The sequence below is a fragment of the Apus apus genome, chromosome 1 (genome assembly GCF_020740795.1).
Source record: "Apus apus isolate bApuApu2 chromosome 1, bApuApu2.pri.cur, whole genome shotgun sequence".
In the NCBI taxonomy this organism is placed as follows: domain Eukaryota; kingdom Metazoa; phylum Chordata; class Aves; order Apodiformes; family Apodidae; genus Apus; species Apus apus.
The window spans coordinates 19732647-19757139 of record NC_067282.1 but is presented as its reverse complement, the minus strand read 5'-3'; the positions used below and the strand labels follow the sequence as shown (position 1 = coordinate 19757139).

The 24493-nt window shown below is 36.2% G+C and overlaps 1 protein-coding gene across 2 annotated transcripts in view; it reads left to right on the top strand.

The window, feature by feature from the left end:
- SACS (sacsin molecular chaperone) overlaps window positions 1-23112 on the top strand; it is a 60966-nt gene extending 37854 nt beyond the window's left edge. For both annotated transcript variants that reach the window (XM_051608555.1, XM_051608554.1), the window contains 4 exons: window positions 789-935; window positions 1332-2814; window positions 5235-5326; window positions 9412-23112. In XM_051608555.1, the coding sequence (XP_051464515.1) occupies window positions 789-935; window positions 1332-2814; window positions 5235-5326; window positions 9412-20972 (13283 nt within the window). In that variant the 3' untranslated portion in view covers window positions 20973-23112. The remainder of the gene's footprint in view (window positions 1-788; window positions 936-1331; window positions 2815-5234; window positions 5327-9411) is intronic.
- Window positions 23113-24493: the final 1381 nt, after the last annotated feature.

Here is a 24493-nt window from a genome sequence, read left to right as displayed (position 1 = left end):
TCTCCAGTTCTTAATGTAATGATGACCCTACCCCCTTACATTTCAGTACTCTCCTGGCAGTTCTGTTTTCTTCCCAGTCTTTTATTCTTTCACCCTTGTACCAAACTTTACTCTGTGCTGCCTGTAGTGTGCACGTGAAGCCTCTTGTAACCTTTAAGGTTTTTACATCACCTGAGATGGCTTTGTGTGATAGAGGTCAGCTCTGTGTTTATCAAATAAATTTGTTTGCATAATTATCCCAAAAGTCTTTCGGTTGTGATTTCAATGATCAGTGATCCATTACTTCTTTTATCTAGCTTTTCTCAGTTGTTAATCAGCCTAATAATGACTTCTAATATGAGTTTGTCTGTCTTATTTTCTAGACACAGGTTGTTGTTATAGCTTGTCATGTATTCCCTTCCAGTGGAGGTATTAATGGAGTGTGATTAGTACATCCTTCAAATATCTTATTTATAGACTGAAAAGATTGTGCTTTCTGTTCAGTTTTTCAAAATAATTCTTTTAAAATGTTGACACCAGAAATAGAATCGACATCAGAATATAATCCCTTAAGTACTATTTACAGAGATAAATCCATCTTCTTGCTTCCGTTTTTCCTGCTACTCTGTATCTCCCTTTTATCACCAAGCGTAATTTGATACCAGCTTGAGTCATAGCTTCCCCATTAAATTCCCCATGCATACTTCAAAAAAGTACTTTCTCAGTTCTGTAAGTTCATTTCCTAGAAGTTTTTAACAGTTAATACACTTCTTCTGTGGTCTTTTTTAACACTTGTTTATTTATTATAGGGCCAGCATTTTATGCATACAATGATGCAGTTTTCACCCCTGAGGACTGGCATGGTATACAGGAAATAGCAAGAAGCAGGAAGAAAGATGATCCCCTGAAAGTTGGAAGATTTGGAATTGGCTTTAATTCAGTTTATCATATAACAGGTACTCTCAGTAGATATTTTAAAATTAAAGTGTTGAAGTTTAAAATTGTCTAATTATTTAAGACACTCATCAAAAAGTTAATATTTTCTCTATAGTGCATTTAAAAAGTTAGTTCCCTGGGTAAGTTTCCTTAAGAAATGTTCACTTTTCCTAAAACTCTATAATGTATCCTTTGGATATTGAAAGTTTTTGGAGGAGATTTGTTTCTTCTAGTGACATCATTATGTTAAGTACCTTCAGAGATGGTGACTCAGCCACTTCCCATGACGTTATACTGGGTTCGTGGCACTTTAATAACATTTGTTTTTCTTGACTTTTCAAAGCTTTGTTCCTTATGACTGTATTTGAAAAATAAATTAGTTTAGGATTACTAATAGTTGTTCTTTATGTATACAGATGTCCCTAGTATTTTCAGTGGTGACCAGATTGGAATGCTTGATCCCCATCAAACCCTTTTTGGACCTCATGAATCAGGCCAGTGTTGGAATCTAAAAGAAGATAGCAAGGAAATCAATGAACTTACAGACCAATTTGCACCCTTCATTGGTGTATTTGGCAGTACGAAGGAAACCTTTAAGAATGGAAACTTCCCTGGTACCTTTTTTCGTTTCCCACTTCGTCTGCAGCCTTCCCAACTGAGCAGCAATGTTTATGACAAACAGAAGGTTTTGGAGCTGTTTGAATCCTTCAGAGCAGATGCAGACACAGTATTGCTCTTCTTGAAGAGTGTTCAGGATGTTTCGTTGCATGTTAGGGAAGCTGATGGAACTGAGAGGCTGATTTTTAGAGTAACTGCCAGTGAGAACAAAGCCTTGAAACACGAAAGACCCAATTCTATCAAAATCTTAGGAACTGCAATAAATCAGTATTGTAAGGGAGTTCCAAGCAATAGCATAACATGTGTGACATACCATGTAAATATAGTTGTAGAAGATGAGAATGTTAAGGACGCACAGAAAACATCTTGGTTAGTATGTAATTGTGTAGGTGGTCGAGGAATGTGTACTGAACTGGATTGTTTAGCAGATGACTTGAAATTTGTTCCTACTATTGGAGTAGCCATGTCTTTATCAACTAATGGAGAGGAAAAAGGAGCTGTAGCAGATTTTTCAGGAAGAGCATTTTGTTTTCTGCCTTTGCCTCCAGGTGAAGAAAGCAAAACTGGGTTACCGGTTCATGTTAGTGGTTTCTTTGGTCTCACAGACAATAGGAGGAGTATCAAATGGCGAGAGCTGGATCAATGGAGAGATCCAGCAGCTTTGTGGAATGATCTTCTTGTGGTAAACGTAGTGCCAAAGGCATATACCACCCTTATTTTGGAAGCTATCAAACGAATGGAAACTGAGAAGAACTCGGATTTTCCATTGTCAGCTGAAAGAATTTATAGGTTATGGCCTGATGAGAACAAAATCAGGGTACCCTGGAAACCAATTGTAGTACCTCTCTTTAAAGAGCTGCTTCAGCATACAGTTATTTACTCAATGAGTAATCAGTGGATAAATGTGGAACAGGTACACTTTTCTGAAATGGATGAGAGTTTGGAGTACACACAGTCTGTTCTCAGCTACCTCCAGAATTCAGGGAAGCAGATTGCCAAGGTACCAGCAAATATTGCTAGTGCAGTGCATCTTACGATTTCTACTTCTAAAGCTGTGAAAAAAGTGACTCCTGCTGTAGCACGGCAAGTACTACGGAAGTCTGGACACAATGGACCTGCTGAAGAAAAGCTTTGTCTTTTAGAATTTGTGCTTTCTGATGGAGTCTACAGTGAACTGATTGGATTGGAGCTTTTGCCATTACAGAATGGAAACTTTATTCCTTTTTCCTCGTCTGTGTCAGAACAGGATGTAGTTTACATAACTTCTGAAGAATATCCCAGGTATACTTAATATTTAAATATGAGGTTTTTTTAGTTTAAATGTTGAAACAGAGCTTTGGACTGTTCTTTGCTTATCAGCAAACAAGATGATATGCAGCAGCCACTAATGTAATGAAATAATGCATAGATAGAACTCAGTTTTCTGTGTATATGTGTATGTGTGCATATATTTCATTTGAAAAGCCCGACATCTACTTACTATTCTAACTTTAGAAAGAATCATGTACTCTAGGCTTTAGGGGAGTACCTCAGGATATGTTTCAAATTAGCTTTCTTAGAATTATTAATAGGAGGAGGTTAGGTATATGCATACTAGAAAATACATTAAATCATGTAAAGATAAAAGCTTTTATTAAGCTTAAAGCTTGAGATTACTTCAGGTGCTGGTTTTCATTTTTTTTTTTTTTTTTAACACAGCACTCTTAATGAAAGGTTTAGTTCTAAACACTGGTTTCTGGAAGTAGGCAGATACTACCATGGGCTTAGCATCTACATGTGCTCGCCCTTTGTTCTTTCCAGTTCCTCTCCAATTAATTTTTTTTTTCCTTGCTTATTTCTCGTCTCCATCAATGTTCCAATTTGGTTCACATTTCATTTGTCAAAAAAGCTTGCACTGACACTGGGGAGGGGGTAAGAAAGAGCATGCTAGATGGTGTAAGTGCCCTTGGGGTCACTGGGGGACAGCATGACTTTTTTTATGTCTGTACAGGATTTTATGTATGTATAAAAGATTTGTTAAATCTGGACACCTCTCCAAGTAATTTCTTTCGAGGTACTGTTTGAAGTCACTTGCATACACCAGACGTCTTACCTATAGCTCTTCCTCTTTATAAAGTGTTACCCATACATAGGTTCACAACCCCCTTCTCCTTCTCCTTTCCCTAATTTTCAGATCCTCAGCTTGAGAGAATGTGACATTTGGTACTTTGCTGCTTTTAGTGTCCTATGGACTGTTCATAAGGGAAGAAGACGTGGGTCAGTGTGCCAGTATAGATATTATAAAAAGTTCTTCAAGTAAGGTCCTTATGTAAATTGTGATTTTAATATATGTATAGACAACACATCTTCAAGAAAAGCAGTTGAATGCAGGTCACCCCATGTTGCTTGAGAGGAGTTTGCTGTTTTCAAGTCTGTTGCTGTTCTGTTTTTATTATGTTCTAAACCTACGATCTTTCTTGTTCTAGACAATTCAAGTTATTTATCAGGGGATTAACACTAGTCAGAGCCTGTGATTCTGGTCTCTTTTTTTAAAAATAATAATTAAAAATTTTCTCTAGCATCTGTTGTGAAGTGATTTATCTTTTGGTATTCTTTTACTTAGTTTCTGCTTCCAGAAGTAAAGCCAGTATACTAATACATAAAGCATTTCCATTATGAGACTGACATTTTCATTACAGTTCTGCTTCTCACTGGTCATAAGATACTTAAGAATAACTTAAGGATACCACAGTATCTTATTCAATTTATGCTCTGTTGTTAATGGACTTAGTTTGGTTAGTCATGTAAAACTGATAGAAAAGCTGTTGTACTAGGCATAAATCTACCTGGTAGCTATGATGATACAGAAATTTGAAATAGTAATGCTGTATTTGCCTCTATTCTTGCCTACAGTAATTATTTTTAATTCTGATGTTATAAATATGATAAATGGCTTATGCTAGATGTTTTAAAACACTTTGAACTTAAGAGTTTGGCTCTTTGCATATTCAAATTTGGAGCCTGCTTAAAAAGCTGAAATATTCTTTTATGAATTTCTTTCTTGTAACGCTTGTGGTAGAAAAACAAAGATTCTGTGTCGGTGTATGTATAATTGACATATCTGCTGTTAGAATTAAACTGAATAGTTGTTTTTTTTTCAGGATGACCGAAGACCTAAACCAACTATTTAGTTTAAAGTGCTAACGTAAAGGAATGAGAGGTGAAAAGCAGGATGAGACTGACTCTTGGCTATAATAGCCTTAACCACTGTCTGCAGATCTTTTGAAATTTGCAAATCTGTGTGAAATCCTAGAATTACATTTTGTATTTTTCATATGCTTTTAAGTAAAATCTTTAAGAGGCATAAAATAGGTGCTATTTTACCCTTTTTTTTTTTTTAGAATACAAATAGATGAAAATAATTTTCTAACTCCAGTTTTTCTATCAAAAGAAAACTTGCTTAGACCTGCTTTGAAAAGAAGAGTAGTTGGAAAAACACTTACTACACTCTGCTTCTGAATGTATGATTTTTTTAATTTATAAGAAAATGCCCACTGAAAGCTCCATTCTGCATATGTGGGCAGTTACTTTGCATGTGACTGTCTTACCATGATGATTATCATGCTGGTAATTTCTGTGCAGCAACATAAATAAATTAGATGCTTTGCTAAAGTCTGCTTTGGGTTTATTTTTTTTGTTTGTTTGTTTTATGGTGTTCTTAGATCACTCTTTCCTGGCCTGGAAGGAAGATTACTTTCTGATGACCTGAAGCCTGAGGTTCTAGCTGCTTTGAAAGAAGCTGCCAAAAGCCGAGGTAATGTCTTTTGTATTCTCATATAGTGAAATGGATTGATAATGGTTGAACAGAGTGGTTTTAAACCCAAGTTCAAAGCAATATTGTTTTTGAAATGGAATTCACATAAATAAGTTGGTGATCTTAAAAAAATACTTAAGATATGATACACAATGTTGTTTGAATGTGAAATGGCACAAATGAAAATTATAAATTAAGAGAAAAGGCAAAAGCAAGATAAAAAGGATGAGAATGTACAATATTAGATATTCACTACTTAGTATAGCGTGTATTCAAGTTTGGTAATTTTATGCAAATAGTATTCCTTCACTTAAGACAGTCTGAATTATCTTTTACATTTGTAGTATCTGCATATGCAATAGCTATGTCATGGTTTTGGTATTGTACATCATCTCTTATCTCTCAGCCACAAGCGATCTCATCAGTGCTTTTTTTTAAAACCAGATGAAACTAGCTTAAGCATCTACCCTCAAGCCTACTATAGACCATGTAATTTCATCAAGCGTTCCCTGAGTTAATTCATAGCTTATCATTGTGTCAATGTGGAGCTACTGAAATGCTTGTAATTTTGATTAAAGTTGTTAAAGAAGTTTGCTTCATCTCTAGATAAGATAGTTCTGTTTTACTCCTTTCACAATCAATTTTTTGCCTCATTTTCTACTCAGAGTTCGTCTATATTTACCTTTCCAAATCTGTATTTCATGGTGCATTTGACTGGTCTACTCAGAGTTTGTCTGTATTTACCTTTTCAACTCTGTATTTCATTGTGCATTTGACTGGTAAATTTGAAGTCTTGAGTCTCAGAAGTCATTTATTTAAAAACAATTTGCAAACAGGTCACTTGTCAGCTTATTTTTAAGTAGTGTGAGCATATGGTGAGCTGTTTTATTCTTCAGTGTCTAGAAAATGTACTTTCAGAAAAAGGTCCTTTGTCTCTTTTTTTTTTTTTTTTTAATGGCTTAATTTGTTAGAATTCTTTTTTAGACTGAAGATACTAGAACCAGACATAGAATACTATAAATCAGCATTGATTTGCTTTTTTCGATACCCTTTATGATGGCCTTTAGTCATTCAGTCGCAGTCTCTATTCAGTCTCTGTTCTGACCTTTTTTCCCTTTCAGTCCTTTATATGTGCTCTGTTTACTCTTCTTGCTGTTCAGTTGGAAACCTGCTCCTTTCTTCATGGTTTTGTCATTGCTTTATTATAAAAAATATTAGAAAATTGAGATCATTCTGAGGCTAAGATCACAGAATCACAGATACATTTAAAAACATGGCAAAGCATCTAGGAAAAGATTTAAAGAATTAGGAGTGACTTATTTTACAGAGCAAACAGTGTAAATATTTAAAATTATATAAATTGTATAGAAGGTAGGAAACCAGTGCTGAGACTTTCATTGAATATGAAGAACAGCAAGTCTGAAACTACTATAAATCAAAACCTTCCTCTAAAAAGCAGAATTGTGAAAGGGTTATGGGCATATTATATGATGGGTGTTGTGTCTGTTGTCCCAGTAGAATATGCCTGTTTGGTTTTTTTTACGGTTAGTTTCCTCCACTACTCTTTTTAATTTGTTTTGTTTTGCTTTAATACAGACTATACATTGTTCAAAGTAGTGGATATTTTAACTTGTGTATCCAAACAGTGAATATTGTTAATTTGGAATAGAACCATAAAGAACTACTGTTTACTGCACTAGTAATTCCTGGGACTTTAAAAGAACAGAAATATATAGGGATCAAGAGAGCCACAGTGAGATTGGATGGATGAAACATTGTATGGATGACAGGAATGTTAGCTTTGAAAAATGCCAGTTCCTTGTGGTCAAGCCTTAAGTTGGCTTTTGAGATGTCCTAGACAATTTCTTCAAATTTTATATCACAAATCAGTCCAAAACCATGCTTAAATGAAAAAAAAAAAAGGCAAAAAAGAAAAAAAAAAAGGCAAAAACCACAAAACTTACTGCAGGTTTGACAGACTGTGTGCTTTAATACATCTGAAACAAAAAAAAGTAGAGGTGACTGAAGTGAAAAAATCCCTATGTATTCATAAAGCAGTCCCTTGCTGAGTTCTTCACTTCTAGGCTTGGTCTCTGCAACAAAGTTTTTTTATCAAATTTAAGGTCTTGCTTCTGTCTCTGTTCTTCATCTAGCAGTTTCTTTGAATGACATTTTTCTAAGGACTTGTTCTTGGTTGGTTGTATGCCTCTTGTTGATTAGACAAATATATTTTTGCAAATTAATATAATTCTTCTAAATCTTCTAGAAATGCCTAAGGGCTTTTAGATAATAATTTGCAAGATTGTATTGCCTACTTTTCTCTTCGTTTTACCTCCTCTTAAATTATTCCTTGCACAATTGTAAAGTACAGCTGCAGTAATCTAAAAGTTGTACTGTGTTATAAATAATAAGTATGAGAGGAGTTTTGGGTGGGTTTTGAAACCTGACATGTCAAGAATTTTCCTTGTATAACTGTAGAAATTATATCAGAGAGATTCCTGACACAATTGCAGAAATAGAAAATTTCTATTAAAATTTTTTTTAGAAAATGTGATGCAATTTTTAAAATAGTGTTCAACAAAGGAAACCAGATCTTATTTGTCCTCTGCTAAATTAGTGTTTTTCTAGTTAGTAAATGTTCCTGTATTTAGTGTGTTAATGTGTAACTCACAAGCTATTTTCTAAAAATGGATTTGATTGTATTCTAGCCCAACAGCTTCTCTGGGGATTTTCAGGTATGATTATTAACTAAAGATGTGCTGATTTGGATTGAAGCTTGATATTTGCGTGAATTTGGTGATTAGCTATTACCCCAGTTCTCTTGTAAACAAAACTTGCTAAATAGAGCTGGCAACAAATAGTTACCAAGGATGATTATGAAAAGAGTTCTAAGTAGAATCAAGGGAAATGCATATTGATGAAGATAAACTTGCAGTTAGGTTGCATAAAAACTATCAAGATTTTCATTGGTGTATTTATATAGACTTTAATAAATTTGCATGCAGGAAAATTTCCAGTATTTTAAGATTATAGATACATATTTGTATTATAGATTTTGAAAGAGTGTTTCTAAAAACCTGTGCTCAAATAATGGCGTTTGAGCTTAGTTTTTATTACTGGCCCACCAGTGCAAGGATTTTTAGCTTTCAGAAGGCTTCCTGTTTACCTGTGTTTTCTGTTCAGTAGAACTAACAGAATGTGTAGCTATGTAGACATGAAGTGTAAGGAAAACTTTTTTTTTCCTGAAGGATGTCTTCTTACTGCTGATTTCCAGCAGAGCGGGGATAGTGGATAGTATCTTAAATTTAAGGAAATTGCAGTACTATCTAGATGGAAGAAAGGTCTGAAATTCTAGTAGGTGTTTTTGATGTAATTGGGAAGTAGAGGTATTTTTATATTCTGTACTATTTTCTTACCCTCAGAAGTTCTGTAAGTTTTAAGTATAAGCTGTCTTAATTATAATTAAGATTAGAGTTAACATATATTTATTTCAGTGAGGGCTTTGGTAATAGAAATAAAAGCATATCCATCTAAACTTAAGTTTCAGCACTTCTCTCACAACTGAGTTTCACTGCTTGTCAGTTGTAGTGTGAGAACATCTGCACCTCAGCAGCTCTTTGCTATATCTGATAAATGATCTTTCAGATCTATTTGAATGTGTGTGATTGTAGACAATCAAATAATGGATTAGATTCTTATTCACTGCTAGCCAAATGAGTAGTGTAAAGAGTCAACCAAACAAAAAAATGTGTTGGAAGCTTCTACTTTGTGAATCCACAGTTGCAGTGTATGCCTGAGAACTCTTGTGTTAAACTAACACATGCAATAACATATTGATAATTTTAAATTTGCTTTTATTTTTATACTAATATGGAATGTATTCACTTTTAATTAACTCCTAAAAGCAGTGGGAGCTGGTATCTGCAGTTGTATTTAACATTTTTTTACAAAGGCAGGGCACAAGTTAGATTTTTTTAATTTTATTTTTTCTTAACCCTCCCTCCCCCCACCAGCAACCAAAAGCACTTTGTTATGTAACTCTTCTCTGTGATTTTCATGACTTTGCCCTTCTGCTATAATTTCAGGAAGGCCATGCACTCAGCTGCAGCTTCTGAACCCAGAAAGATTTGCTCGGCTCATTAAAGAAGTTATGAATACCGTGTGGCCTGGCAGAGACATGGTGGTACAGTGGTATCCAGGTTTGGAAGAAAAAAATCACCCATCAGTTTCCTGGCTTAAGATGGTCTGGAAGAACCTATATATACATTTTTCTGATGACTTGAGTGTGTTTGATGACATGCCACTTATCCCCAAGACACCTCTGGAGGAAAACCAAACATCAGTGGAACTGGTTAGATTTAGGAATCCATCACCTATCATTCTGGAAGATGAATCTGAGACTCAGCTCCCGGAATACTTGGCTGATATTATTCAGAAAGTAGGTGGAGTTGTACTTAAGAAGCTGGATACTTCTATCCAACATCCACTTCTAAAAAAATATGTGCATCCACCATTACCAAGTGCTGTTTTACAAATAATGGAAAAAATGTCCTTACAGAAGCTATGCAGTCAGGTTGCATCATTCCCATCAACACATAAGGATGCTCTTAGGGCATTCTTGGCTAGTTTAACTGATGCAAGTGAAAAAGAAAGAATAATTATTCAAGAATTGCTAATATTTAAAAAAATTGAAAAATTATCTGATGAAAATGGCCCTGTTTTTACTGGGATCAAAGGTAGTAAGGTATTACACCACACTGCCAAAATTCCTCCTGGTCTAAGATTTTCTGTTCCAATAATTGACAGCAGTGATGAAGCTACTATTCGCTTAACTAACCTGCTGAAAATAGAACACCTAAGGAGCACAGATTGCTTGAAGTTTGTTATAGAAGACATTAGGAGTGATTTTTATTCACACGATGAAACAACACAGATAATGCAATGGGTTCTGGAAAATCTGACTTTTCTGAAAAATGAGAATGCAGATGTGATAGATTGGCTGACTTCACTAAAGTTTATTAAGATCTCAGAGGAAAAGATAATGTCAGCAAATGAACTCTTTGATCCTGAGGTGGAAATTCTGCAAAATTTGTTTTATGCTGAGGAGGAAATTTGCTTCCCACCAGCTATTTTTACATCTTCAGATATTCTTCATTCTCTGAGACAAATAGGCTTAAAAAATGAGGCTGATCTTAAGGAAAGTGATATTATGAGAGTGGCAAATAAAACTGAAACTTTGCATGCTGACTCAAACACTGATCATGATTTACTGTTAAGAAAAGCTAGAACTCTCTTGATGATTTTGAACAAAAACCATACACTACTTCAGTCACCTGAAACAAAAACTGCGCTGAAAAAAATAAAATGGATTCCCGCATGTAAGGAAAGACCTCCAAATTACCCAGGATCCTTAGTGTGGAAAGGAGATCATTGTAATCTCTGTTCGCCACCAGAAATGTGTGATGTATCTCATGCAATTTTAGTTGGTTCCTCAGTTCCTCTTGTGGATAATGTGCTGTTAGATATACAAAAAGCACTTGGCATCCCCACCAAGCCCAGCATAAAAGCAGTCTTAAAGCATTTCAAGGTGTTGGTTGATTGGCACAGTTCTAAAACCTTCAGTGATGAGGACTATTATCAATTTCAGCATATCCTGCTTGAGATTTATGGATTTATGCATGATCATCTCGAAGAAGGCAAAGAAGCTTTTAAAGCCCTGAAGTTTCCCTGGGTTTGGACAGGTAAAACATTTTGTTCCCTCACACAGGCAGTAATAAAGTCAGTACCTGATCTTGATCTGCAGCCTTACCTACATTATGTGCCAAAAACTATGGTGAAGTTTCACCAGTTGTTTAAATCTTGTGGTTCAATTGAGCAGTTAACACCAGACCACGTTTCTATGGTCATTCAGAAAATATATCTAAAAAGTGAGCAGTCTCTCTCGGAACAAGAGAGTAAACAAAACCTTCACATTATGTTGAGCATCATAAGATGGCTGTACAGCAATCAGATTCCTGCAAGTCTGCATACACCCATGCCTCTATACAGTGGCAAAATTCCTTACAAACTTGCAATGAGGCCAATTCATGAGTGTTGCTACTGTGATATCAAAGTTGATGACTTAAATGATTTGCTTGAAGATTCTGTTGAACCAATAATTTTGGTGCATGAAGACATACCAATGAAAACTGCTGAGTGGTTGAATGTCCCATGCCTTAGCACAAGATTGATTAATCCAGAAAATATGGGATTTGAGCAATCTGGGCAAAGAGAACCTCTGACTGTAAGAATTAAAAACATTTTGGAAGAATACCCTTCCATTTCAGATATTTTTAAAGAGCTTCTTCAAAATGCTGATGATGCTAATGCAACAGAATGTAATTTCCTGATTGACATGAGAAGAAATATGGATATAAGAGAGAATCTTCTGGATCCAGGAATGGCAGCATGTCATGGTCCAGCTTTGTGGTCATTCAATAATTCTGAATTTTCTGACTCTGATTTCTTAAATATAACTCGTTTAGGAGAGTCTTTAAAAAGGAGTGAAGTTGACAAAGTAGGAAAATTTGGACTGGGATTCAATTCTGTTTATCATATCACTGATGTTCCTATTATTTTGAGCCGGGAGTTCATGATAATGTTTGATCCAAATGTTAACCATATCAGTAAGCATATTAGAGATAAATCTAACCCTGGGATCAAAATCAACTGGAGTAAACAACAGAAGAGGCTGCGAAAATTTCCCAATCAGTTTAAGCCATTCATAGGAGTTTTTGGTTGCCAACTACCACTGACTGTAGAATCTCCTTACAGCTACAAAGGGACGCTTTTCAGGCTGTCCTTTAGAACTCAGCAGGAAGCTAAAGTGAGTGAAGTCAGCAGTGCGTCTTACAATACAGCAGACATTTACTCTCTTGTGGATGAATTCAGCATCTGTGGTCATAGACTGATTATATTTGCTCAGAGTGTAAATTCAATGGTTTTGAAGTACTTGAAAATTGAGGCAGATGATCCTGGGGTGGCACAAGATGTTGTCACAATCAAAAAAACCCTGTGTTCTTCCAAAGCCTTAACTGCACCAAATGTGAGCGTTTTAAAGGAAGCTGCTAAACTCATGAAGCTCTGCAGCAGCAGTAATAAAAAGCTTCCCACTGAAACACCAAAGTCCTCGTGTATCTTACAGATAGTAGTAGAAGAATTTCACCATGTGTTTAGGCGGATTGCTGATTTACAGTCTCCGCTTTTCAGAGGTACGGAAGACGATCCAGCTTCTCTCTTTGAAATGGCTAAATCAGGACAGGTAAAAAGATCAGCTGATGAATTGCCACAGAAAACAGTAGATTCAACAACATGGCTTATATGTTCATGCATGGACACTGGAGATGCTTTAAAATTTTCAATACATGAGAGTGGACGAAGACTAGGTCTTGTTCCATGTGGTGGGGTGGGAGTGTTGCTGTCTGAAACCCAGGATCAAAAATGGATGGTGAAACCTAATTTCAACAACATAGGTGAAGTATTCTGCTATTTACCTCTACGAATAAAAACAGGCTTACCTCTTCATATTAATGGCTGCTTTGCAGTTACTTCAAATCGCAAAGAAATCTGGAAAACAGACACGAAAGGAAGATGGAACACAGTATTCATGAGGCATGTCATTGTAAAAGCCTACATAGAAGCACTTTGTGTTTTACGTGACATGTCAATCAACGGCGAGCTAGTTGACTACAGTTACTGTGCTGTGTGGCCAGATCCTGATTCAGTTCATGATGATTTTTCCATTATTTGTCAAGGGTTTTATGAAGACATAGCTCATATGAAAAGCAAAGAAGGGATCAAAGTGTTTTCTGATGGTTCCTCTTGGGTTTCCATGAAGAACGTAAGGTTTTTAGATGACTCTGTACTGAAACGACCAGATGTTGGACCATCAGCCTTTAAGATCTTTATGAAGTACCTTAAGAAAACTGGTTCGAAAAATCTGTGTGCTGTAGATCTCCCATCCTGGGTGAAGACAGGATTTGAAGAAGCAGGATGCAAATACATACTATTGGAGAATACTTTCTCTGAGAAACAGTTCTTTTCTGAGGTATTTTTCCCTAATGTGCAGGAGATTGAAGCAGAGCTGCGTGATCCTTTGATGCTTTATGTTCTCAATGAAAAACTTGAGGAGTTCTCAGGGATTCTTCGTGTTACTCCATGTATTCCTTGTTCATTGGATGGACATCCATTAGTTACACCATCAAGACTGATTCATCCTGAAGGAAGAGTTGCGAAGTTATATGATGCTGAAGATGGAAGATTTCCTCATGGCACCACTCAGGATTATCTTAACCCTGTTACTTTGGTTAAACTTGTTCAGTTGGGAATGGCTAAAGATGATATTTTATGGGAAGATCTGATAGAACGTGCAGAATCAGTAGCCGAAATTAACAAGATTGATCATTCTGCAGCTTGTCTCAGAAGCAGTATTATATTGAGTCTCATTGATGAAAAACTAAAATCTAGGGACCCTAGAGCTAAAGAATTTGCTGCAAAATGTCAAACCATCCCTTTTCTTCCTTTCCTTAGCAAGCCAGCAGGCTTCTCACTGCACTGGAAAGGCAGCGATTTTCAGCCTGAAGTCATGTTTTCAGCAACTGATCTTTTCACTGCAGATCATCAAGATATAGTCTGCCTAATGCAACCAATTCTTAATGAAAATTCCCACTCCTTTAAAGGTTGTGGTGCTTTGTCATTAGCTGTCAAAGAGTTCTTGGGTTTACTGAAGAAACCAGCTGTTAAATTGGTCATGAATCAGTTAGAAGAAGTAGCAAAGTCATTTGATGGAATCACATTATATCAAGAAAATATCACGAATGCTTGTTACAAATATCTACACGAAGCAATGTTGCAGAATGAATCGACAAAAGCTATGATAATCGAACAACTGACAAACTGTAGTTTTATTCTAGTTGAGAATGTGTACGTTGATCCAACAAAGGTGTCTTTTCATTTGAATTTTGAAGCAGCGCCCTATCTCTATCAGTTGCCTAATAAATACAAAAATAGTTTCCGTGAGCTGTTTGAAAGTGTGGGTGTAAGACAGGCTTTTACAGTTGAAGACTTTGCTGAAGTTCTGGAATTAATAAATCAGGAAAGAGGGAATAAACAGCTAACAGAAGAGAACTTTCAGCTTTGCAGGAGGATAGTTAGTGAAGGAATATGGGGGCTCATTAGAGAGAAGAAGCAGGAATTTTGTGAGAAAAAGTATGGAGAAATTTTGTTACCTGATACTCGTCTTGCACTTCTCCCTGCAAAATCTTTGTGTTACAATGACTGTCCATGGATTAAAGTTAAAGACACCACTGTTAAATATTGTCATGGTGATATTCCAAGAGAAGTTGCAGTAAAGCTTGGAGCAATACCAAAGCGCCATAAAGCTTTAGAAAGATACGCATCCAACATCTGTTTTACTACCCTTGGAACAGAATTTGGCCAGAAAGAAAAACTGACAAGTAGAATTAAAAGCATTCTTAATGCTTACCCTTCAGAAAAAGAAATGTTGAAAGAGCTCCTTCAGAATGCAGATGATGCAAAAGCTACAGAGATCTGTTTTGTGTTTGATCCTAGACAGCATCCAGCCGATAGAATATTCGATGAGAAATGGGCACCGCTTCAAGGACCAGCCCTGTGTGTTTACAACAATCAGCCTTTTACAGAAGACGATATTCGAGGAATTCAGAATCTTGGAAAGGGTACAAAAGTAGGAAACCCCTGTAAAACTGGGCAATATGGTATAGGTTTCAATTCTGTTTATCACATTACTGATTGCCCTTCTTTCATATCTGGCAATGATATACTTTGTATTTTTGATCCTCACGCTAGATATGCACCAGGTGCAACATCAACAAGTCCTGGCCGCATGTTTAGAGATTTAGATGCAGATTTCAGAACACAGTTCTCAGATGTACTGGACCTCTATTTAGGAAACCACTTCAAACTGGATAATTGCACAATGTTCAGGTTTCCTCTTCGAAATGGAGAAATGGCCAAAGTATCAGAAATTTCCTCGGTACCATGTTCAGATAGAATGGTCCAGAACCTTTTAGATAAGCTGCGTACAGATGGAGCAGAACTCTTAATGTTTTTGAACCATATGGAAAAAATTTCTATTTGCGAGATAGAAAAAACAACAGGAGCACTGAATGTGTTGTATTCTGTACAAGGCAAAATCACTGATGGAGACAGACTGAAACGAAAGCAATTCCATGCATCTGTAATTGACAGTGTAACTAAAAAAAAGCAGCTAAGTGAAATACCTGTACAACAGATCACTTACACAATGGATACTGAAGACTCTGAGGGAAATCTTACAACTTGGTTAATTTGTAACAGGTCTGGCTTTTCTGCCATGGAAAAGGTATCCAAAAGTGTGGTTTCAGCCCACAAGAATGAGGACATTACACTTTTTCCACGTGGTGGGGTAGCAGCTTGCATTACTCATAACTACAAAAAACCCCACAGAGCATTCTGTTTCTTACCATTGTCTTTAGAAACTGGGTTACCTTTTCATGTGAATGGACACTTTGCTCTGGATTCTGCAAGAAGAAATCTATGGCGTGATGATAATGGTGTTGGAGTAAGAAGTGACTGGAATAATAGCCTAATGACGGCCCTGATAGCACCAGCCTATGTTGAACTGCTGATTCAGCTGAAGAAACGATATTTTCCAGGCACTGATCCTACAGTATCAGTGCTGCAAAACACACCTGTTCATGTTGTGAAAGACACTTTAAAAAAATTTTTATCCTTTTTTCCAGTGAATAGACTTGACATTCAGCCAGATTGGTATTGTTTAGTGAAAGCAGTTTACAGCTGCATTTATGAAGATTTGAAGCGTCTTTTACCTGTTATGCGAGCTCCAAATATTGATGGTTCTGATTTGCATTCTGCTGTTATTATCACATGGGTTAACATGTCTGCGGTGAACAAAGGCAGGCCGTTCTTTGACAATTTACTACAGGATGAATTGCAACATCTAAAAAACACAGAATACAACATCACGACGCGGAAGACAGTGGCTGAAAATGTTTACAGACTGAAGCACTTACTCTTAGAAATTGGATTCAATTTGGTATATAACTGTGATGAAACTGCAAATCTTTACCACTGTTTGGTAGATGCAGATATCCCTGTCTCCTATGTGACACCTGCTGATGTCCGGTCATTTTTGATGACATTTGCTTTTCCAGACTCCAATTGCCACATTGGAAAGTTACCCTGTCGTCTTCAGCAGACAAATTTGAAACTCTTTCATAGTCTCAAACTTCTGGTTGACTACTGTTTTAAAGATGCAGAAGAAAATGAAATCCAAATTGAGGGCTTGCCACTCCTTATTACTCTTGACAATGTTTTGCAAATTTTTGATTCAAAGCGACCCAAGTTCTTAACAACATACCATGAGCTGATTCCATCTCGCAAGGACCTCTTTATGAACACAATGTATTTGAGATACAACAGTATTCTGCTTAACAGTGAAGTAGCAAAAGTGTTTGATATCGCAGGCTTTGCTGAATTGTTATCATCCGTGCTGCCTAGAGAATATAAAACTAGAAATTTTATTAAATGGAAGGAAAACTTTGCAAGTGAATCTTGGCTTAAAAACGTCTGGCATTTTATTAGTGAGTCTATAAATGTCAAGGAAGAGCAAGAAGATATGCAAGCAAAATTTGATGATGTTGTTGAAACTTTGAAGGACTGGACTTTGCTGCCAGGCGTGAAGTTCACTGTCTCAGCTAATCATCTTGTTGTGCCAGAGTGTGATGTTTTGCTGCCTCTCAGCATTATGCATATAGCTGTTTTTCCAAACGCTCAGAGTGATAAAGTCTTCCATGCTTTAATGAAAACAGGCTGTATTCAGCTGGCATTGAACAAAATTTGCTCAAAGGACAGTGCTTTAGTACCTTTGTTGTCAGGATGTACAGCAAATATAGATAATCCCTCAAGCATTCTGAGAGCCATACAATATATGGTACAGACATCAACTTTTAGGACTGAAAAGTTAGCAGAAAGTGACTTTGAGGCTCTCCTAATGTACTTCAATTGCAATTTATGTAATTTGACATCTCAGGATGACATTAAAATTTTAAAGTCTCTTCCTTGCTATAAATCGATTAGTGGCCGCTACATCAGCATTTCAAAATATGGGACATGTTATGTCCTCACAAAAAGCATCCCATCAGTAGAAGTAGACAGATGGACACAGTCGACTTCATCAGCTTTTCTTGAAGAGAAGGTTCATTTGAAAGATTTATATACTGTGCTTGGCTGTGTCTCTGTGGATGACCTTGAAGTGTACTTGAAACATCTTTTGCCAAAAATTGAAAGTCTGTCTTATGATGCAAAACTGGAACACTTGATCTACTTAAAGAACAGGCTAACTAGCATTGAGGAAAGTTCAGAAATTAAAGAACAGCTGTTTGAAAAGCTTGAAAGCATTTTGATAATTCATGATGCAACGAATAGATTAAAACCAGCAAAACATTTTTATGACAGGACTGTTAAGGTCTTTGAAGTGATGCTTCCTGAAAAATTCTTCATACCTCAAGACTTTTTTAAGAAACTAGAGCAACTTACAAAACCAAAAAGTCAAGCTGCGTTCCTTCCATCATGGGTGACTTTTCTACGACATATTGGATTGAAATTCATCATTTCACAGCAACAGTTACTACAGTTTGCTAAGGAGATCAGCATGCGAGCAAATACAGAAAACTGGTCTAAAGAAACACTACAGAATACTGTCGATGTCCTTCTCCATCACATATTTCAAGAACGAACTGACCTTTTGTCAGGAAATTTTCTGAAAGAATTATCGTTGATTCCTTTTCTGTGCCCTGAACGAGCTCCAGCAGAATTTGTTAGATTTCACCCTCAGTATCAAGAAGTTAATGGGACACTTCCTCTTATACGATTCAATGGGGCACAGGTGAATCCCAAATTCAAACAGACTGATGTGTTGCAGTTGCTGTGGACTTCATGTCCTATTCTTCCTGAGAAAGCAACACCTTTAAGTATCAAAGAGCAAGAGGGAAGTAGTCTTGGTGCACAAGAACAGCTTGAGCATGTTTTAACTATGCTGAATGTTAATTTGGACCCTCCCCTTGACAAAGTTATCAATAACTGCAGGAACATATGCAATATAACAACTTTGGATGAAGACATGGTGAAAACTAGGGCCAAGGTCCTAAGAAGCATTTATGAATTTCTTAGTACAGAGAAAAGGGAATTCCGCTTTCAGCTTCGAGGAGTTTCTTTTGTAATGGTGGAGGAGGGTTGGAAGCTCCTCAGGCCTGAAGAGGTCGTAATAAACCTTGAGTATGAATCTGATTTTAAGCCTTATCTTTACAAACTTCCTTTAGAACTTGGTACTTTCCATCAGTTATTTAAACATTTGGGCACTGAAGATATTATTTCAACAAAGCAGTATGTTGAAGTTCTAAGTCGCATATTCAAGAACTCAGAAGGAAAGCAACTGGATCCTAATGAAATGCGCACAGTTAAAAGAGTAGTTTCTGGCCTGTTCAAAAGTCTTCAGAATGATTCTGTCAAGGTTAGGAATGACCTTGAGAATATGAGGGATTTTGTCCTTTACCTTCCCAGTCAAGGTGGAAGGTTGGTAAAGTCTAGTATCTTAGTTTTTGATGATGCACCTCACTACAAAAGCAGAATCCAAGGCAACATTGGTGTGCAAATGCTTGTTGATCTTAGCCAGTGTTACTTAGGCAAAGACCACGGCTTTCATACGAAATTGATAATGTTATTCCCTCAGAAACTGAGGCCTCGCTTACTTAGCAGTATTCTTGAAGAACAGTTGGATGAAGAGTCTCCCAAAATTTGTCAGTTTGGAGCATTATGTTCTTTGCAAGGAAGGTTACAGTTACTGTTGTCTTCAGAACAATTCATCACAGGACTCATTAGGATTATGAAGCATGAAAATGACAATGCATTTTTAGCTAATGAAGAAAAAGCAATAAGGCTTTGCAAAGCTTTGCGAGAAGGTTTGAAAGTTTCTTGTTTTGAGAAGCTGCAAACAACCTTAAGAGTTAAAGGTTTTGCTCCTATTCCCCACAGCAAAAGTGAAACATTTGCTTTCCTGAAGAGGTATGGAAATGCAGTAATACTGCTTTATATACAGCATTCTGACAGCAAAGACATAAATTTTCTGTTAGCATTAGCAATGACCTTGAAATCTGCAACTGACAACCTGATTTCTGATACCTCATATTTGATTGCCATGCTGGGATGTAATGATATCTACCGGATCAGTGAGAAGCTTGACAGCTTAGGAGTGAAGTATGACTCTTCTGAGCCATCAAAACTTGAACTACCAACACCTGGCACTCCTATACCAGCTGAAATTCACTATACACTTCTTATGGATCCAATGAATGTATTTTATCCTGGTGAATATGTTGGTTACCTTGTTGATGCTGAAGGTGGTGATATATATGGATCATATCAACCAACTTACACCTATGCAATCATTGTACAAGAAGTAGAAAGAGAAGATGATGAAAGTCCCAGTTTTCTGGGGAAGATCTACCAGATTGATATTGGATATAGTGAATACAAAATAGTCAGTTCTCTTGACTTGTACAAATTTTCAAGACCGGAGGAAAGTTCTCAAAGCAGGGATAGCACACCTTCTACCCCAACCAGTCCTACAGAATTTCCAGCACATGGACCAAGGACAATTCCACCTCTCTTCCCTGGGAGAGAGAGCCATAAAACAATGTCCTCAAAACATCACTCTCCAAAAAAGGTAAAGTCAAACTCATTGCCAGAAATATTAAGAGAAGTGACATCTGTGATTGAACAGGCTTGGAAGCTTCCAGAGACTGAAAGAAAAAAGATTATTAGGAGGTTGTATCTTAAATGGCATCCAGATAAAAATGCAGACAATCTTGATATAGCCAATGAAGTTTTCAAACATTTACAGAATGAGATTAACAGGCTAGAAAAACAGTCCTTTATGGATCAAAATATGGACAGAGCCACAAGAAGACCATTTTCATCCTCTGCTTCTCGATTTCAGTCAGATAAATTTTCATTTCAGAGATTTTATACTTCATGGAATCAGGAAGCAACAAGCCACAAATCTGAACGGCAACAGTATAAAGAAAAGTGTCCATCTTCCACAGGGCCATCTTACTCACAACGCTTTTTTGTCCCACCTACATTCAGGTCTGTTGGCAATCCTGTAGAGGCACGTCGATGGCTTAGGCAGGCCCGAGCTAACTTTTCAGCTGCAAGGAATGACCTTCATAAAAATGCCAATGAATGGGTATGCTTTAAATGCTACCTTTCTACTAAACTAGCCTTGATTGCAGCTGACTATGCTGTGAAGGGCAAATCAGACAAAGATGTAAAACCAGCAGCCCTTGCACAAAAAATAGAGGAATATAGTCAGCAACTTGAAGGCCTTTCAAATGATGTTCAGACGTTGGAAGCTTATGGAGTGGATAGCTTAAAAACTCGGTATCCTGACTTACTTCCTTTTCCACAGATTCCCAATGATAGGTTTACTTCAGAAGTTGCTATGAGAGTGATGGAATGTACTGCTTGTATCATAATAAAACTTGAAAATTTTATACAACAAAAAGTGTAAGAGATTTGAAGATGGTAGGGAACTGTTTTGTCAAGATCTTAGGTATTTTGTGTAACGGAAGACAAATGTGATTGTGCAGATTACTGAACAACCAAGAGGTTACACATTTCCAAGCAGTTCAGTAGTGTAGTACACAAAGGTGGATGGTAGTGAAGTACTTAGAATTGAAGTTCATTTAAACAGGATTTTTTTTTTAAACTGAGCCTGCTGTATAAGCAAACTGTAAAACATGAATATTTTTTAAAATATGCAGGGAAACTGAGCTGCAAAAATTAGCTGTATGTACAATATTATGATTAATTGGCATATTATTGAACTGCACTTTATATAACCAAAGCTTAGTTTTCTGTTAGATGAAGGCTGTAACTATAAGTCTTTATTAGATTTTTCATTCAATATGTTTCAAAATTGTGTTGTCAGTTTTCAATCTATTAGTCTTAAGACTGGACACATACTATGAAATGGGAAGTGGGATGGAAATTAAAATAACTTTGGAGGTGTTGCTCCAAAGCATTTCTGTATTCTTTTGTGTTCTGTGGACATTTGTGTCACTTGTAGTATTATTTTTATCAGCTGGATCTGATTATAAATTTGCTGCCGCATCACGTTGTGAACCTTTAAAGGATAGTTTAGTACCTGTGAACTGGTACAGTTATTTTAATGCTGAATAATGATACTTGACTTAACATGCAACTTCATGTCATGCATTGATTGCATTTACTTTATTATTAAATAGTAATGTATTTAACTTACTTTTTTCCTAGAGCTGTCAGCTTTTGTTTAATGAAAAATGCATGTGAATGATATAAAATTGGTAAACCTTATTATATGATGATTTATGATTTTTTTTGAACACCAAACCTGAGTTTTCAGATGTCTAAACATTTGAGTTTCTTTTTTCTGTTTTTCCTGAGTGTGTGCCTTTGTGTGTGTACATATATATATATTTCCACAAACAAACATTGATAATAGGAAAATTCAGTAACCCATTTTTGGTGTACACTGAGCACTGTTTTTGTTACATGTTTAAAGGTGCTGCAATGTAATGCTCTTTTTATTTTGTTGTTCACTACAACCCTAGAGAAGTCTGATTTTTAGTCCACACTCTTTCTTTTATAGTTTCTAATACTTTTGGTAATGTCATGCAATATGTTCAATGTTAGGTATTTGTAGAAAAAAATAAAAACAAAAAAAAAAAAGCAAAGATAATGCTAAATGGAAGGATTTTTCTTTGCTGGATCAGCCACATTTAACATAAATGTTAAACATTTTCCAGTGACATGCTATTACAATTCTTTACTTGACAGCACAGTGAAACTGTAACTTCACTTGCAGAATACAAAGGAAAATAAACAGCAGTGAGTTTGCAGGGCTGATACAGCTGCAACAGTGTTGTAATAAAACCCAAAAAAATCATGATGAAGGCTTCTTCAGTTTTGTGCAAATTGTAAAGGACTTGTTCTCTGTTGAAAAAGCTTGCAAATTGTTGTGGGAAGAAATCTGATGTTTGGAAAATGATACTGCTTCTGATTGTGAAGCCCTATTATTATTTCTGCTATAAATATTAAGTGCCATAATTTTAATAAAGAAAAATGCAAACATAAGTTTCAGTCTGATGTGTTTTGGTTTTCTAGACTAAATTTATCTATTATTTCAAGATTTATTTTATATAGATGAACACATGCTCTCTTTTCAATTAATTCTAAATAATTGCCCAAATATTAAAAAGGAAAAATCCTTTTCATTTGCAATGATATATGTTTGCAGTTTTCCCAAAAAATTGTACCTTTTGCTGATTTTTTTGCAATAAATAGCATGTAAGCAAAACACACAAGTCCTGGTGAGCCATGAAATTTATCAGTTTAGTTAATTCCCAGGGTTTTTTAAACAGATTCCTTTGTGGCTCTTATTAACAAAAGGAAACAGTTCTCGCTGTGTTTTTCAGTGTAAATGAAGCTAAAATGTAAAGGTAGCACAACAGCGTGAAACAAATAGAGGAGCAATATGATTCATTTCCCATTTTTAAGTGAGATCTTGAGGAAGGAAATCTTTTGAGTGCATAGCTGTATTTTGTTAGCAACTTATGTTGCCCTCCCAATATTATTATGGATCATTAAAATGTCTCTGCAGAACTACTAAACTGTTTTGTTATGTTTTTATTTGTGAATAGTGTTGAGTGATGACACTGAGAGAGAAAATGGTCCAGATTCTTAGAAATCTAATGGTCTGAAGTTAATTTAAATATTGAACCAAAGTGAGCAAGAAAATCTGAATCACACTGAGGAACTGATTATATATTCTGTTATTCTGGTTGATACCATTATCAGTTGAAGTAGGCTCTGCATATGGACACAGACAAGAGTGGTGTCTCTTATTGGTGGAAGCTGCATAACTCACCATAACAGTTTAAAGAACGAGGCCTTATGACACTAGGGGGCCATACTGTGATAGAAACCACCACAAGTGCCATCTAATCCCTGCTTTAAGGCAAAAAAATATTAAAAAATGCATATTAATTGTTGCTTCCTTTGGCTTCAGCTTGAAGCCTTGGGAAATGCAGAGTAACATACTCCTAGATGATGCAGGTAAGGTCAGAACAGTTAGTATGTGATGATTGGTAGAAGTAAATGTTGGCATGTCATATTCCACAAAAACATAATTTACAAGTAATTCTGCATGTTACACAAGTTCACATGAGAGAAAATGTCTTTTCAGCCAGATATATGTCCTAGTTATCTCCACAGGTACAAGCAATGTGTCTAGAAAACCAGCTTCAGTAGTCATGGAATCATGGAATTGTCAGAGTTTGGAAGGGACCTCTAGAGATCATCTAGTCCAAATCCTCTGCTAAAGCAGGATCCCCTGGAGCACATTGCTCAGGACTGCATCCAGGCTGGTCCTGTATATCTCCAGAGAATACCTCCAGTGTCTCATCTCCCAGGATTATAGTTGTGAGGTTAAGCACAGATCAGTGGTACAAGAAACTGGTTTAACTGTACATTAACTAGCCTAAAGCTAAGGAACTGTGGTTGTAACAAGCCTTCTTGGCATGTTTGTTAATATTATCTTGTGGACGCTGTAAAAGTTTTCCTCTCAAACAATGGTATTGACACCTATTCTAAAAGGCACTGGTCACTTGCCTCGGCAATTAGTGACAATACTTTTTTTTATTTTTTTTTTTTTTAGAAATAGATTTTTGTGTAGGTAACTACGAACAGAAAAATATATAGTTTGTTGTATAAATAATTGCAGTTTTGTACTCAAATAAAAATAAAGTTACAAAGGTGTTTTGAAAACTAGGATTCAAGAACTACCAGAACAAGGATTGTATTCACTTGGTACTTGGGTTCCTTTAAATGAGGCTTTAGTAAAATCTGTTGTCGTTACTCAAAGCAAAGGAGGGTAGTACCAACTCTGAGATTCCCTATTGCTGGATCTGAACACCTTAAGAATGGTTGGATTTGTATTGTGGAACACAGGTAGAGGTAATAGTTCCAGAATAATTAAACTTGACAGCCAAA